The sequence below is a fragment of the Plectropomus leopardus genome, chromosome 10 (assembly GCF_026936395.1).
Source record: "Plectropomus leopardus strain MGB_pleo_1.0 chromosome 10, ASM2693639v1, whole genome shotgun sequence".
NCBI classification, from domain to species: domain Eukaryota; kingdom Metazoa; phylum Chordata; class Actinopteri; order Perciformes; family Serranidae; genus Plectropomus; species Plectropomus leopardus.
The window spans coordinates 22,730,320-22,745,252 of NC_142185.1; the positions used below are offsets into that span (position 1 = coordinate 22,730,320).

The window sequence follows — 14,933 nt, forward strand, 5'->3', positions numbered from 1 at the left end:
CCTAATAATATCCATAGCCCAGCTTCACAACCCCCCCCCCCTTCTCCTTCACCCTTGTCTCCTCTGCTGTTCTGCATCTTATCTTACGTTTCTACTTTGATACCAACAGACCTCCCTTCCCCTCAGCTTTGATTTGCCTGACATTTCCTCCTCCTTTTCCCCTTCCCTCGTATTTCTTTCTTTCTCTTTGTCACCTGCTTCACTCGCCCACGCACCACTATCTTTTCTTGCCCTGCTGCCACCAGAAATAAACCCAGCTACAGGTCGTCTGTCACAAAACAGAAATTGCATTGTGTACCTGTCACCAGCACTCACATTCTCCTGCACCCAAAGGAATGACTGTCTGCTCTTTTTCTTCCCTCCTGAACCCCTTCTCTCACTCTGCTAATTCTTTGCAGAGAGCAAGCTGCGAGTGCAAAAGACCAACCAGTCTCAGGTGTACCTAGAGGACAGCCGCGTCAGGATCAATTGCTCCATCAGCTCCCAGACCAGCCAGGACTCCCAGCATGCTGTGTTGTGGTACGTGAGGCGCGCCACCGGGTCAGAGGCCGATGAGCTCCTGTTGAGAATTGAACGCACAGGGGCCTTTGAGTATGGTGCTTATGCAGACGAGGAGAGACTGCGGCGTCGAGTGCAGGCTGAGAGGCTGTCGCCCCGTCTCTACGTGCTGACGCTGAACAGGGCAGAGAACAGCGATTCTGGGACGTACTACTGCCTAGTGGAAGAGTGGCTGAGCGACCCAGATGGAGCGTGGTATCGACTCTCCCGGGAGTCCTCTGGGTTCACACAGGTTCTGGTCAGACAGCCAGGTGAGCAAACGGTCAGAACTGCTGTTGTCTAAAACAAAATGCTTATATATTCCCACTGCAGGGAAGCAACAGCTGCCACTTAAGTCCCACATGCTGTCCTGCTTTAGACCAGTTGAACATTGTTAACTCAATCCCCGCCCCTCCCTTTCATATCTTTTTGCCCTCACCTCGCCTCTCCCTCCCACACATGCTCGCTCAAGGCCTCAAGGCCGTCTCGCTCTGATGACCTTACACCTGCCCTGGGCAGAGCTCAGGTGGTAAAAAATGGGTTGAAGTCATGCCAGCTGTCATATGCCAAGCCAGAGGGAAGAGCCTGGCTCAGACGCAGAACATAATCCTCTTGTCCAGTACTCAAAAACTTCCAGAGCGCTCAAAGCCATGATGTACCTACTGCCAAACAAACCCTGATATCTCACCTCATGATCGCATCTTAAAAGGGAGAATGTGCATTTTTTAAGTGGGATTTTATGGGACACTTATCCATAGTCAATGTGTTATATATAGAAGATGTCAGTCGGCATGTCCGCAGTTTGGAGAAATATGCTGAAACCTGACACTGAAGCTGAACAGTGCACTTCTGTGAATGTGGACCAGCGATAAAACATATTTAGCCATTTAAAAAAAACAACATCACTTTATGATTACATGTCATTTAGAGTATTTTTACTGCTTTACCTTTCTGTCAGTGAGCCTGTTTTGACAAGAAAAACATTAACACTGAACACAGAGGCTGTTGTTTTACTGCTTTGATCAGTTAGTTTGTTATTTTGGGACTTGGGTGAATCTGAACTAACCACTTTAAACACCAAAGTCGCACAATATCACATACAAAATAACTGTGTGATGCAGTGGTGGACAAGTGATGTTAAATGTTTCCAACAGAGTGTTTTGAAGAGGGCGATATAACGACTTCATTTTACTGTAGGAAATCACTGTCTGACAGAAAGGTAAAGCAGTGCAGATGCTCTCAATATAGCATACACTTAAAATATATATATATATTTTAGGTTGTACTCTTTTAGGTGGCTAAAATACATTTTGTTGCCACCCCCTCCATAGCAGTACATTGCTTAGCTTCCACATCAGACTCACGCTATTGTTTGTGATGTAGAGTACTGTAAGTACCCCATGAAACCCCATTTAAAAATTATGAACTATCCCTTTAAAATCCTTGACTAAATTTCCCCTTATTGGCTCTCTCATCACAAACTTGCTCCCCCTCCTTTATAGTCAAACTCCAAAATGCAAATAAATAATAACAACCCGATGAACCCATCCTTGACATACCCTTTTTTGTATGTATCTATTCCACGCACCAGCTGAAGGTGACTTTTCTCAGACGTCTCTGAGAGTGCTGTTCATCTGCCAGGTGTGCCGTTTATAATGCAGAGTGAAATCCCTGATATGGCATCTGTCCAAATAAAACGTGAGGATCAAAACGTCTGGTCACGAGCCAGGAAGGGCAAGGATAAGGCTCATATTTTATCTAGACAATGAAGCTGACGCTGCTTTAACAATTAATTGAGCGACAGCGCCCATACGAATGCAGAGACCTGGGAACACGTACATCTTACATAAGGCTTTTCTTTATGTATGGCAGTGATTTCTTTCACGCTTTAGTTTCACCTCAGAAGTTAACACATGGTTGTTTGTAGAAACTCACCGGTGGCTGATTAATATTTAACCCTAATTGAGGAAGGTAAATACATAGTTATACAATACCATAAAGGTTTTTAATTATGTATAAAGATCTACATACGATGAGCAGAATATGCTGCATAAACACCATGGATATTCATTAAGTTGCTAAAAAATGCATCCACCTAGGAAGCCATCCAGAAATCAGCCTGTCGGGAAGAAAGATGAGGGGAGACAACTGCCAGCATTTGCCTTTTTCTTTTCGTGGTCTCCTGCTGTCCTTTCTGCTTCTCATTTTGCTTTAACAAGAAGACCATTCCAAACTGTGTGTGAGAGAGGCCCAAGCATGCCAGGTTGTCACTGCCATCTTTTTTTTTTAACTGCTATGAAACTGGGTCATCGTACCAGCCCTGAAGGGTTGTAGCATACCAATACAGACAGATAGACAGACAGACAGACACGTTAGCCTTGGGGTTGGATCTAACCTTGCTGGGAAGCTCAAAGACCGGTGATAGCTGTGGACAGTACTCTGGGATTTATTTATTTTTGTCTTTTGTTGGCACATTTAGAAAGTTTGGTGTCCCTGTTTTCAGAACTATTTGCCATTTTGTAGTGTTATTTGAAGTTGAAGTGCCTTCCACGATTTCCCAGAGGCCAAGTTGACAGCTTGAAATTGCTTGTTTTGTCTGATCAATGGTCCAAAACACAAGAGATGTTCAGATGTTTATCATACAAGACATAAAAAAAATCAGGAAATCCTCCCACTTGAGACAGCAGCAAATGCTTTTGCTTGAAAAATGACTTGAATGAGTGATCGATTATTGAACGAGATAGTTGATGAATTTTGAATTGATTCATTAATCCATGAATCTCCTAATCATCTCAGCTCTAGTTCAAACAGAATCCCAAAAAGCTGCAGTTAATGTCAAATGATCCCCAAAGTCATCAGATCCCTGAAAACATTACGAAATTAGAAAAAAATTATACATGTTCATAAAAATCCTAAAACAGGTTGAAGACTACTCGAAAATACATTCTTTGTGTTACTAATTTAAAATCTTGCGCTGCACTTCATGTCAGTGGCTATTGAAACATCATGTGATTCGCACAATGCCAAATAGGACATGCCCCTGGATCAGCATCCTATGTTGTGATCCTAAACCAAAATTGCAATCTCAACCAATCATAGCCCTCTGACATCATCAATGTGCCACTCCTGTGCTTCTTTCGAAATTTGTTTGTGCTCTTTCATAGCTAAGCTACGTTTTTCAGATCAAAATTGGTACAATTAAAAAAAATCCTCAGTAACACTAAACAAAATCTATTCTCCATGATTGCTATAAATGAGTGTGAACCCTGATTAAGATACAAGAAAATTACATGAAATTTAAAGGTAAAAAAAAAGTGTCTTAATACATAGAAGGAAGGTAAGGTAGGTACGTTTTTATGAGAATAGTACAATAGTACATTAGACATTTTTACCTTTTTTAAAACAAAATACCATTTTTTTTTTTTTTTAAATTGTCACTTTTTTTCAAACTCATTTTAAGGTCATTTCCCCATCACCTTTAAATAATTTCTTGAAATTTGTGGAACAAATGCCACGTTTCTCATTGTCTTTTCAGCAACGGTTTTGAAAGAAGTCAAACTGATTTGCTAAGGTTTTAAAGGTTTAAATACTTGTGAAAGGCATCTGAATACTGCACAAGAAATTGATCTTGTTCCAGGTTTCAGAGGGTTAAACATTATTATTTTGTGCTCAATTGCTAGGCTCCAAGTACTGTACATTTCAATACATTTCTATTTTTTTCCGGCCCCATCTGTTTCTCTTTCCTATCTTCTGGACTTCTGCAGAGGTTCGACTGCAGGTGGAGGAATCTGACTCAAACGTGACAGTGGAAGAGTCCGCCTCTATCCGACTGGGCTGTAGCATTCCCTCCCAGTCGTCCCGAGACTCCCGCTTCTCAGTGTCCTGGTATGTGGAGCGCTCTGAAGATGAGGACGATGAGGACCAGCCGGGCGAGGATGAGAGAGAGTGTGTGTTCTCCATCGGCCATGACGCTGTCTTTGGAAATGGAAACTGCAGTCCCAGAGAGGAGCCAGGGCCAAATTCCCGCCTGCAGTTTGAGAGGATGGCCTCTGAACAGTACAGCCTGACCATTCAAGGAGCACGGCCATCAGATGCGGGTCGATACTACTGTCATGTAGAGGAGTGGCTGCTAAATCCCCGTAACGTGTGGTACCGCCTGGCCACCAACAACTCGGGGTTCACTATTGTCAATGTAATGCAACAAGGTAAGTCCTTAATTAACTAAATCCTTTAAGCTCCCCTGAATGCAGGTGGAAATGAACATGGTGACAAAACTATACTTGTATCAGTGGCTGTTTTCTTTTATTATACTGGCAATTTAAGAACAGGGAGCTTCTTCACAGATAGCACAAGATTTAATTAACTGCTGCTTCTTTGGATGTTTCATCTCAGAGTATATATTGCCATATTGCCCAATCATAATAGGTCCTCTGTGATACCGTATATGCAACTAGAGAATATTATGGGCCAATTAAGAGGCTCTTAGGTACTCTATATGTCATCCTTGGATGATCTGATTTTCCCACTGGCAGCATTTATTTTAAAGATAGGAACAAGCTCAGTTAAAAGCCGAGCCGAGATGGCCACCCACTGTTAAGCATTAAAGCTGAGTGATTAATGGTGTCAAAAGCTGTGCTTGGATCTAAAGATGTCAAATACATTTATTCGCCAGTGTCAACAGCTGGATGAATATCATTTATAAATGTAAAAAGTATATTCTGCATGCTAAATGAGTTTGAATAGAATTTCAAGTCCATTTCGTTTTTTTGACGTTTTTCTTTATTTGGTTTCACTTACTAACAGTCACATAATCATTGCTGGTTAAGTTTGAAGAGTGAACTAATTTTTCAAGTTTTTTTTACAATGTAGGAAAAACCAAAACAAATATAGAACATGGGATGTTAAATGTCCATTTCATTTCATAGCATTTTTTTTTCAGAATTTTCAATGACTACCTTTTAAATGCAGACTAATATTCCCCTACTGTTCTGAATATGACAATATTTTGAATTTTCTCAATAATGAATTTTCCAAATTAAGTCTTTTTCTAAATGTAGCATTTTCTGATTAATACGCGTAATGCATGTAATGGCATTATTTGGATGTGTACACAGCACATTTTGATTAAGTGTCTTATTCTGGACTTTTTACCGCAGTTTGCAACACATGCCCTCTTGCCTGTTCACAGTCAGCACTGTATGTTGTACTCAAACAAACAGTTTGCAAGGCTGTGGAAGAGATGCATACCCAAAAGAGAAGCCCACATTTCTGGTCAAAAAAAGAAACACATCTGCTGTCAAACATGTGGAAGACTTTGATATCAACAAACTTTTTGACAATATCTAACTGCCAACCTTTTAAAGACGGTGGTTGATGACAGAAGGAGGGAGGCTTTGTTCGCATCTTCCACCAATGATCCACTTTTCTGTATTTTGATGTGTTAAACAATATGTCACGGCATATTAATCGAAGTATGCACGGCCTCATGTCGACAGGAGTATTAGTTCAATATATATTTTTATTAGCCATCCAAACAGTTTAGTAGGGATACTATTAAATGCGTGTGTTGCACTGTATCACTCTGTGTCCCTATCTAAATTTAGGTTTTTGCAGGTCTGTGAGTACAGCGCAGGCAGATCGCTTCATGAGTTGTTTTTTTTTTTTTTTGACTTGCAGGGGGGTTAATTGATCTGATCAGATCTGATTGATGAATGAGTGTAGCAGCTGCTGCGGATGAATGCAAACTTTTAGACTCAGCAGAGAGAATGATTGAGTTTCACTTTTAACGTGCCCGACACTCTGTTGCTCCATCTGTGCCCAGAGTGTGCTCTGTTCTGGTGCTTTAGTGACGGTATATATATTTCAACAGCCCATCTAATGAATGATCCAGCTCCAAAAATGGAAAATGTATATGTGGTAGCAGATGTCTTGCTTATTACAGCTGCCACAAATAAATTAATGTATGGGAACCTCTGTACTGTTTTTGCCAGAATGCGGGCAAAAACTCGACCATTTTGTGCATGTAAACAAATTCAGTGATTAGTTGATTCAGGATTTTACCGAGGACGGTCTGTGAAATCTGTGAAAAACTTTAATTCCTCCATTCTCTGTCGACAGTGTCCACCCTCCAGTCAGTGGTGTGCTCCAACGACTCCCTCTTCTACTTTGTGTTCTTTTACCCTTTCCCCATCTTTGGCATCCTCCTTATTGCCGTGTTGCTAGTGCGCTACAAGAGCCGCAACAACAGCAAGAGTCAAGAAGGCAAGAACGGCGCCCCTCTCCTGTGGATTAAAGAACCTCACCTCAGTTACTCTCCCACTTGTCTGGACCCACCTGCGCTCAGCCTGCACCCTGGCTCTGTCGACTAAGTGAGGGCGCCCCCCCCCCCTCCTGACTCACGCACATTGCGTATCCAGCCAACACAATGCCAGGGAGCAGATCTGGACTCCACCTTCAGACCTTACTGTCGTTCACTGCTGTGTTGAATTAGTTGATCATTTTAAAAACCCTACCCCTGGTGGCTGCTTGTTTTACGTTAACTGTGTGTGCTTGGGTGTGTGCGTGTGGACTTGAATGGGTGTGCCATGTTAGCACAATTAATTGTGCGAGTGCGAATTGAAGGACAGGAGAGTAGCCTCTCCCGTTTTTTTCGTTTTCAGTGAAACTCATAGCTGCATTTTGATTTTTATTAATCTGAATATCTGTCTATTTTTCAAAAGAGAAAAAGAAAAAAAATACTGCGCACATGAGATCATCGGCCAATCCTGGGAACAACATTTAAGAGAAGGAACTCTATAATCGACTCCGGTACTGGCAGTGGATGCCAAAAAAGTCTCCACACTGATCCAAGAGCAGCCACAGCCTGGCCCACTATGTTGGTTGCCATAGTGATTCTGTGCGCCCACTGACTCCGTAGCTGATGACTTGGTTGCCAGCCTGCATAGAGACAAAGGCAAGGACACACAAGTCTGTGTCCTAAGTGAGGATGTGTGTATGTGTGTTGGCCCACCTGCCTGCACAATGAATTTGCCTTGGCAGACAGAAACAGGTCCTCGTGCACCACTCAAACACTGCCAGACACTCTGGCCTTAGTGAGAGACTGCTCCGCTCTTCTCCTCTATCCTCCCCAAAAAAAAGAGGAGAGAGAAAGAGATGGAGGAACGTCGGGAATGATGAGGAGTAAATGAACAGCGCTCTCCCGCTGAGGATATACGTACTCTCACATAAGGGATTTTTCTTTCCAGTGCCAAGACCTCCTTATTTTCGATGCTGTTCTCTGCAGCTGATGTTTGAAGTTTTAAAGAGTCGCGGAGCTGATTGGTTTTTGAGGCAGATTGTAAATATGTCTCCTTACCTCCTGCTGTGGGTTTATGGGCCTTGAGGGCAAAAGGGCAATTTTTACACTCATGTTCAATCAGTTGAATTGTCCTCTTTAGATTACACAGTGGGGGTTATTGACTGAAACTAAATTCTTGCACATTTCTTTAGGTTGCCCAGTATGACCACTCCGTCCAGTCTTTAAAAGATCTCAAAAGCTCAAAAGAAGCATATGAGTTAAAAAAAAAGACTTTTGATTTGTTAGAGCCACACTGAAGATTATAGATGTGTAGTAGAACACTTGAAAATGTTATCTGCACATTATGAGAAAACAAACAGATGGGCGGGGACAAATGTTTGACTTTTGTGTTTATTTTAAAGATTTTTCTATTTATTGTTTTTTACTACTTTGCATAGCTTTGTAAGATTTTTTTTTCTTTTTGCTTTGAAATTCTCTAAGAACTGTGCTGCTTGTGTTGCCAGGCAACTGCACCAAGCAGATTATGTCAATAGCCTGTGTGTTGGCAATGTGGTAGATGTAGAAATGCTAGATTTGTCCTGCGCATTGCAGTCTGTAGCATTTCATACCAGATTGTCAAGTTTGGTCAGTGTCGAAACACTGTATATCTATACCTATAATGAAAATGACTGTGGCTTTTACATGTACAATAGACGACCAGACGAGTCACAAAAATGAATTCACTTAATGCTTTTTGCTTGAGTCGCGTTTATTTAGTGAAATGTGATGTAACACCTAGGTAGGATGTTTGATCAAAGACGACTGAAACCGAACTGTTAAGACGTCTTTCTAATCACGGATTCTAGCTGAAGGCGTCATCCTTGGCTCCCCTGATGCAAGGCAGAGGGGTTGAAAATCTGTGCCACCTTCCCTGGAATGCAACAGCCAGGAGAGGTGTGAAATCCTCTACCCTCAACCTGGGCCTAACCCTTTCACTGCCAGACAGGACATAAAAACTATTGAAAAACTTGACATTGTTGTCTCAATCGTGTCAACATGTATATTGCATGACAATACTGCAGGAGGAATTTTGATGTTTTGTAAACTTTGAACTCTTTGAGCATTGTGTTTGTGTGACAGAGCAGTGCCCCCCTCCTTCCCGTTCTGACTTCCTGAGCCAAGAGTCAACACAAAACCCAGTCCCTCGTCATCTACAATATTTGACTGCCAATTCCAGATGCCCTTTGAAAACCTGTGAAGTAATCTATTTCAAGAATGGGTGTTGTGGAGATTGTGTTTGATATTATTGCTCATATCTGTCTTTTTAATGCTTTGCTTTTATGCAGCACTTCATTAAACAGATTTATGTCCAAAAAAAGTATGGAGCCGATGCTGACACAAGCATTTCAACTTCACTTTTTTCAAGATATCCTGTCCATTTCAAATAGGCCACACTATTCCATGTGGAGCAAGGCCGGTGCTGCTCAGTCGGGGGAGTTGAAAATGTGATGCATGTGCAGCAAATTCAGCTACAACTGGATCAATTAGTGTCTTCAAAGAAAAGGTTCATCGATTAGCTGCTCTGCTACTCATTATTAACCATGTGTTTACAAGTGTTTTCATAGAGTACAAGGTGCTGGACCACAGCAGCACACAATGGAAAAAGACTAGTAGTACACACTGAATATTGCAAACTATTAAGTACATCAGGCTGGTTATTAGTGCTCAGTACCTTCTAAGGTACAATCCCTGCATTCAATCCTTTTCGTACCTATATCTAGAAAAAAATGACTATTTGTTTGGTTTTGCTCGCAGCCAATCAATACAAGCATTTTTTATTTTGATGACACATGTGATTGGCCTACTACTTCAGCAGCTAAAACCCATACAGTCTTACCCCTTTGCACCAACATGGCACAAGTTCTGTTCGAGTTCTCGTACCTAATTTTGAACTATTTGGAGCAATTTTACCAAAGAATAAATTAGTTTAGAACTGAAAAACTTTGTTCTTAGCTGGAACCAAAAAAAATAGGTTTTCCTTGAACTAAAGTGCGAACCATGTCAACATCAGTGTATTCTACAGGTTGGAAAGAGAGGATGGAGAAGGCAACAATAGAGCTGTTAAGTGAGTTATAACAGAACAAAAACTGCAGTTAATCAAGGACATCATCTTGTTTTTTCTGTTTACTTCTATTGTGCATTGCACAACACTCCATTGATGACACCTCCTTTTTTTCTTCTTTTTTTTTAAAGATTATTTAAATGGCTTTTTTGCCTATTTGATAGGGCAGCTTAGGCCTGAAAGTAGAAGAGAGAAGGGATGACGTGCATCAAAGGGCCGAGGCCAGAATTGAACCCACAGTGGCTGTGGCGAGAACATAGCCTTTGTACATGGGACACCTGCTCTACCAACTGAGCAACTGGCTGCCCCTTGATGACACCTCCTTGGCTACAATGGTTTCATTCAAAACAGTTGGAAACGCGGGCTGGTGCGCTTGATAGCACCACAGCTCCAAGAATCCTGAATGTAACCAGTTTAAGAACCAAAGCTGATTTGGTGGGAAAGGGGTATCTGTGATGTGCTGAGTTCGAGCGTGTCTCTGTTTGCCAGAGTTGGCAGTTCAATGTGCCAAAACAATGAAAATTATGTCTATACTACATGCCCATAGCATCTGGTGCCATTTTACACAACTGAATGCTTCCATTCACATTATGGGTATCAAATTAAGTGGATATTTTGAAAAGGTATCAAATGAAATACTCGGTTATCAGTGTCACTTTGAGAGTACTGGTGTTGTAATTGTAATTTTGTTTTCTATTTATAAGGCAATATTTTGACCATTGAAGTCATTTTCAGGCAAACATCCAGAGAAAACAGAACATGACAACTCTAACTACTATTACAAGAACACATGATACATGTAATAATTTGTGTAAGCCAAACAATAAATCACTACAAACTAATTTGGCAGCTAAGCTAAAGCTCTCTAATTGCATATGCAGGGAATATATATATATATATATATATATATATATATTTGTGTGTGTGTGTGTGTGTGTGTGTGTGTGTGTGTGTGTGTGTAAACTGTATAATACATATTTTTGACAAAATGTACAATGACAGAAATATGTACTATATTATGACTATGAGAAAGTTTGTGACAGTATTTTGTGATTTCATCATAGTTCTCATTTTCTCTGTATATAATCACCTGTTTTTCCTGACAAAAATGTTGGTGGTCAAAATGTTGCCTTATTGAATTGCAATATTCAGTGTATGGACTACCCCTCTTTTTTCATTGTAAACAGTCTTTAGCCTATATATAATATATAAACTGCAGAAAAGCCATCCTGTGCATTTCCTGTCCCTCACCACCAGGAATTAAAGCTGTTGTGTGATTTGACACTAATAGTTGCAGGTCTTGCAATTTGCATTTGCATTGGCAGTAAATTCTAATAGGGAGCTGATTTCAGTTTTCAAAAAAACCTGCAGGAGCGTGTTTGTTGGTTGAATGATTGCCTTTTATAAATCTCGAACATTCCCAGAGATGCAAGTTGTATATATGGTGCCACTGAACAGCTGCTTCAGCTTCAGTGTGTAAATCACATAATCCCACACTAATTCATGCAAAATTCATTTCATCTTTCTAGACTTGAGTCAGGAGGTACGTGGTGTGTGATGTCACAGCACTGACACCATCATTAGGGTTGTACAGTCAAACTCTGAATGGTGTTTTTTGGGTTGGGTTTTTTTTGTAATATTAATACCATCCATAGCTGCCTCCCCAAGATTCCTCTGAACGTTCTGACAGTGTTGTAGCTGCGTTTCGAGGGCTGCATGTATTGGCTGTGTGCTGGCTCCAGATTTGGGTGTAAAATAGTTTGTAGTGATGTTTTCAGTTCAGCCAGTGACGCTTTATTTTAAGTGATGTATTTTTCTATGAACATGGTTTGTTTATTTTTCCATTTGTTATAAATAGTTGCCATCGTGACCATTAAAAAGGCACTTTGCTATTGTCAGTTTATTGCAATAAAATACATTCAGTGCATCTCCCTGTTTTCCTTCCAACCATATGCATTTTACAGTATTTGGAGACGTAACATATCGGTCCAGTTTTTTCATAACAACCACGATGTACTCAAATACTACCAGCACCCCTCCCAACAAACTAGTTAAACTCAAGGTTAATGCCCTGCAGGCATCAGGGTCTTGTTGAGTCTGCTTTGGATTTTGACCTCTGAGCCCCACGACAACGGGAAGCTTTATTTACTTTGCATGTGCAGTTGGGTCTGTGGGTGTATGTGGGTGGTTTTGTCAGGGGTTGAGAGAAGGATTCGGTCAGCATGTCGGGGGATAAATGATGCTTATTGGGCCTTCTGCAAGTTAACCAGGCACTTTTTTGACAGCGTCAGCAAATCACATCTCACCATTCATAACTCATCCAATGCGGATGCTCACTCTTCCTCCGTCTCTCTTAAACACACATACAAACACACATAACTCCTCAGCAGTAAACTTCCTACCAGTCCATGGCATTCATAAACTTCTCTCCGACTCCTTCTCTCATGAATTCATATTAACTCATATCGATGCACGCATACCCAATGAAGCCGAGAACAAATGCCGCCACCCATTCCATAAATCATGGTGACACAAAGGGAAAACAGCATTCACTGGAAGAAAAATCATGGTTTGGGTGTTTGCTCGTGGAGTTACTGGATTGTTTTCTGGGTTGTGATGCATGCAGGTTCACCCTGAAAGAGCTTTTGGTCGACTCTTGACAAAACAATCTGTCTTGACTGAAAGAGCCCCCACATTCAAAGAGCTATTGATGCTTCTAGCCCTGATAGCAGGCGCACTGATACTGCTGATGTTATTGTCAGCCAGCTCCATAACAACTTCACAGGATGCAAAAAACACTGAATCCTCCCCCTTTGAGCAGTATCTTCCTGTCCCACTTTCCCCCTGATATTTTTTTTTTTGTTCTCCGTCTCCATTTTCTCAAGCTATGAGGAAAGATCTGTTTTGCATAAAAGTAAGCAATGCTTGCAAATCCATAGTCCTCGCTGACGCGGGCGCAGACACCAGAGGGCACACATGGGCAGACAGCACTTAACGATCCAGAGCAGCAGGGCAGCAGTCAGGCAAATAGATTATGATTTATTGCCAGTGAGAGAGGAGGCGCTGAAGAGAATGCAAGGACAGGACATGTCTTCAGCTTTCACCATGGTGAGCTTGGATGTATCATAACGAGGACAGGGAGAGAAATCCATGTAGACTGGCACAGAATGATAGCATACAGGTGTGAATGGTGCTTGTATGCAAAAACACTCAGCAGTATAAGTTGGATGTGTTCTATTGTTGGAGGTGAAGACATGAGGCAGGCACAGCTACAGAATTAACAGCTTGAGCCGAGTGAGTGGGACTAGCCTTCTGAGGCCTGTGCGCAGCTTGTTGCACTCACCTTTGTATGATAACACATTGCTTTGTGTGGTATGACTCACCGCAAAGTAACTGTGAGTCAATAAGATCAGTGAGAAATCTTGTTAAAGCATGAACTTTAACATTCACATCTCGATCAGCGTGCTGGTTTGCGTCTATGTGTTTTAAATAAAGGGGAAACATCAGTGAGGAATAAAAGAAGAAGAGCAGATGTACCACCTGCACTGCTGAAAATGGCAACGCAATTGGCTATTGATGTATAAGCAGCAGTCGGTAATCTCGAGGGCAACATGATCTGTGTAAATTATGCAGGGAAAAGAGAATCGATAGCTGTATTATGGGCTTGTTAGTTAAGGCTGTTCATTGAAAAAGATACGAGTTTGCTGTTGATTATCATGGAAAGTGAATCACATGATTCACACAGCACAAAACACACACAGACACCTACTGACATAAAAACAACAAAAACACTGATGGTCCCACATCATTCATTATAGATTAAAAACATGCACAAATGTACAAACACACAAACTGACACGCACGCTGGAATATTCTCACTTCATCTATAATTGATAAACACTAAAATCGTGTGTGTACTTCCACTAGCTCTGCCTACGATGGAGTAAACTGACGATAAGGTTGCTACTGAGGCAACACTCCCCAGGGATCTCTGCATTTAGTCTCTCTATTCTCTGAGGGCCTGTGAGAGGCCTGGAGATTCAGATGAAGAGCTCATTAACTGTTCCAGGCATGCATTGTTTTGTTTGTTTTAGTAAGAATTTAAATGAACATTTAAATAAGATGGGATGACCTTGCTTAAATCTATAATTTATCAGGGAAATTTTGCTATGGCCATTTTGTCCTGACCTTTCCTACTGAAGCTAAACTTGAGCTTAGTTGATGCAAAGAGAGCTTTCATTATCAAAGTGTTACCAGAGGTGGATTCAGTGAACGAGAGCAGATAGAGGTACCAATTTTTTTAATTCAGTGTGATACCAAAACTTTTCACTGCAATTTTAATGCGGCGGATACCGATCATTTGATTTTTCGAAAAATTATGGTCAGTTTTAGAAAAAACAAGAACATTGACAACCAATGTGTTACAAGGTTATAATAGACACCTTTTTTCCCCCAGCCTCCATAACACTTTCAGGCAGTTTTGGTTTTAATTTTTGTGGAGGTTACTCATGTTGCTGCTGTGTGGCAAAATATAATTGTTTCAACATTTGAGGTGTGGAATAGGCAATGCTGTAACACAGTCTTGATACATACTTGATCAGCGCTGCCTAGTTTGACACTTTGACCACAGTTCACAAGCAGGGATTGAAAAGCTGCGTGAGACTCCTTGGCTCTGATTGGTTGTTTTCATTCAGCCGTGGTGGATTTTTACAAATGCCACAAGAAGCAATACAGAAGCTAGAAGAACATGATTTTTTTTTCCACAGACTATCAGCCTCATTTACTTCTGTTAGGATATAGTGAGTTTCAGCAAATATTTATTTTAATAAAACGTAATCAACTACAGCTTTAATGTCTGTACAACACATTAATTGCAATCTGTATAGAAGATGTTGAGATATTTCACTCTGGACCAAAGTGGTGAATCGACCAACGTTTCCATCCCTAGAGCCACGTCGTTAAAAGCATGACTTTGATATACTGTACACATCTAAGAGG

The 14,933-nt window shown here is 41.1% G+C and overlaps 1 protein-coding gene across 1 annotated transcript in view; it reads left to right on the plus strand.

The window, feature by feature from the left end:
• igsf3 (immunoglobulin superfamily, member 3) overlaps positions 1–11,862 on the plus strand; it is a 93,453-nt gene extending 81,591 nt beyond the window's left edge. Inside the window, exons 7-9 of the mRNA XM_042494995.2 lie at positions 399–809; positions 4,302–4,742; positions 6,655–11,862. Coding sequence (XP_042350929.2) covers positions 399–809; positions 4,302–4,742; positions 6,655–6,905 — 1,103 coding nt within the window. The 3' untranslated portion in view covers positions 6,906–11,862. The remainder of the gene's footprint in view (positions 1–398; positions 810–4,301; positions 4,743–6,654) is intronic.
• Positions 11,863–14,933: the final 3,071 nt, after the last annotated feature.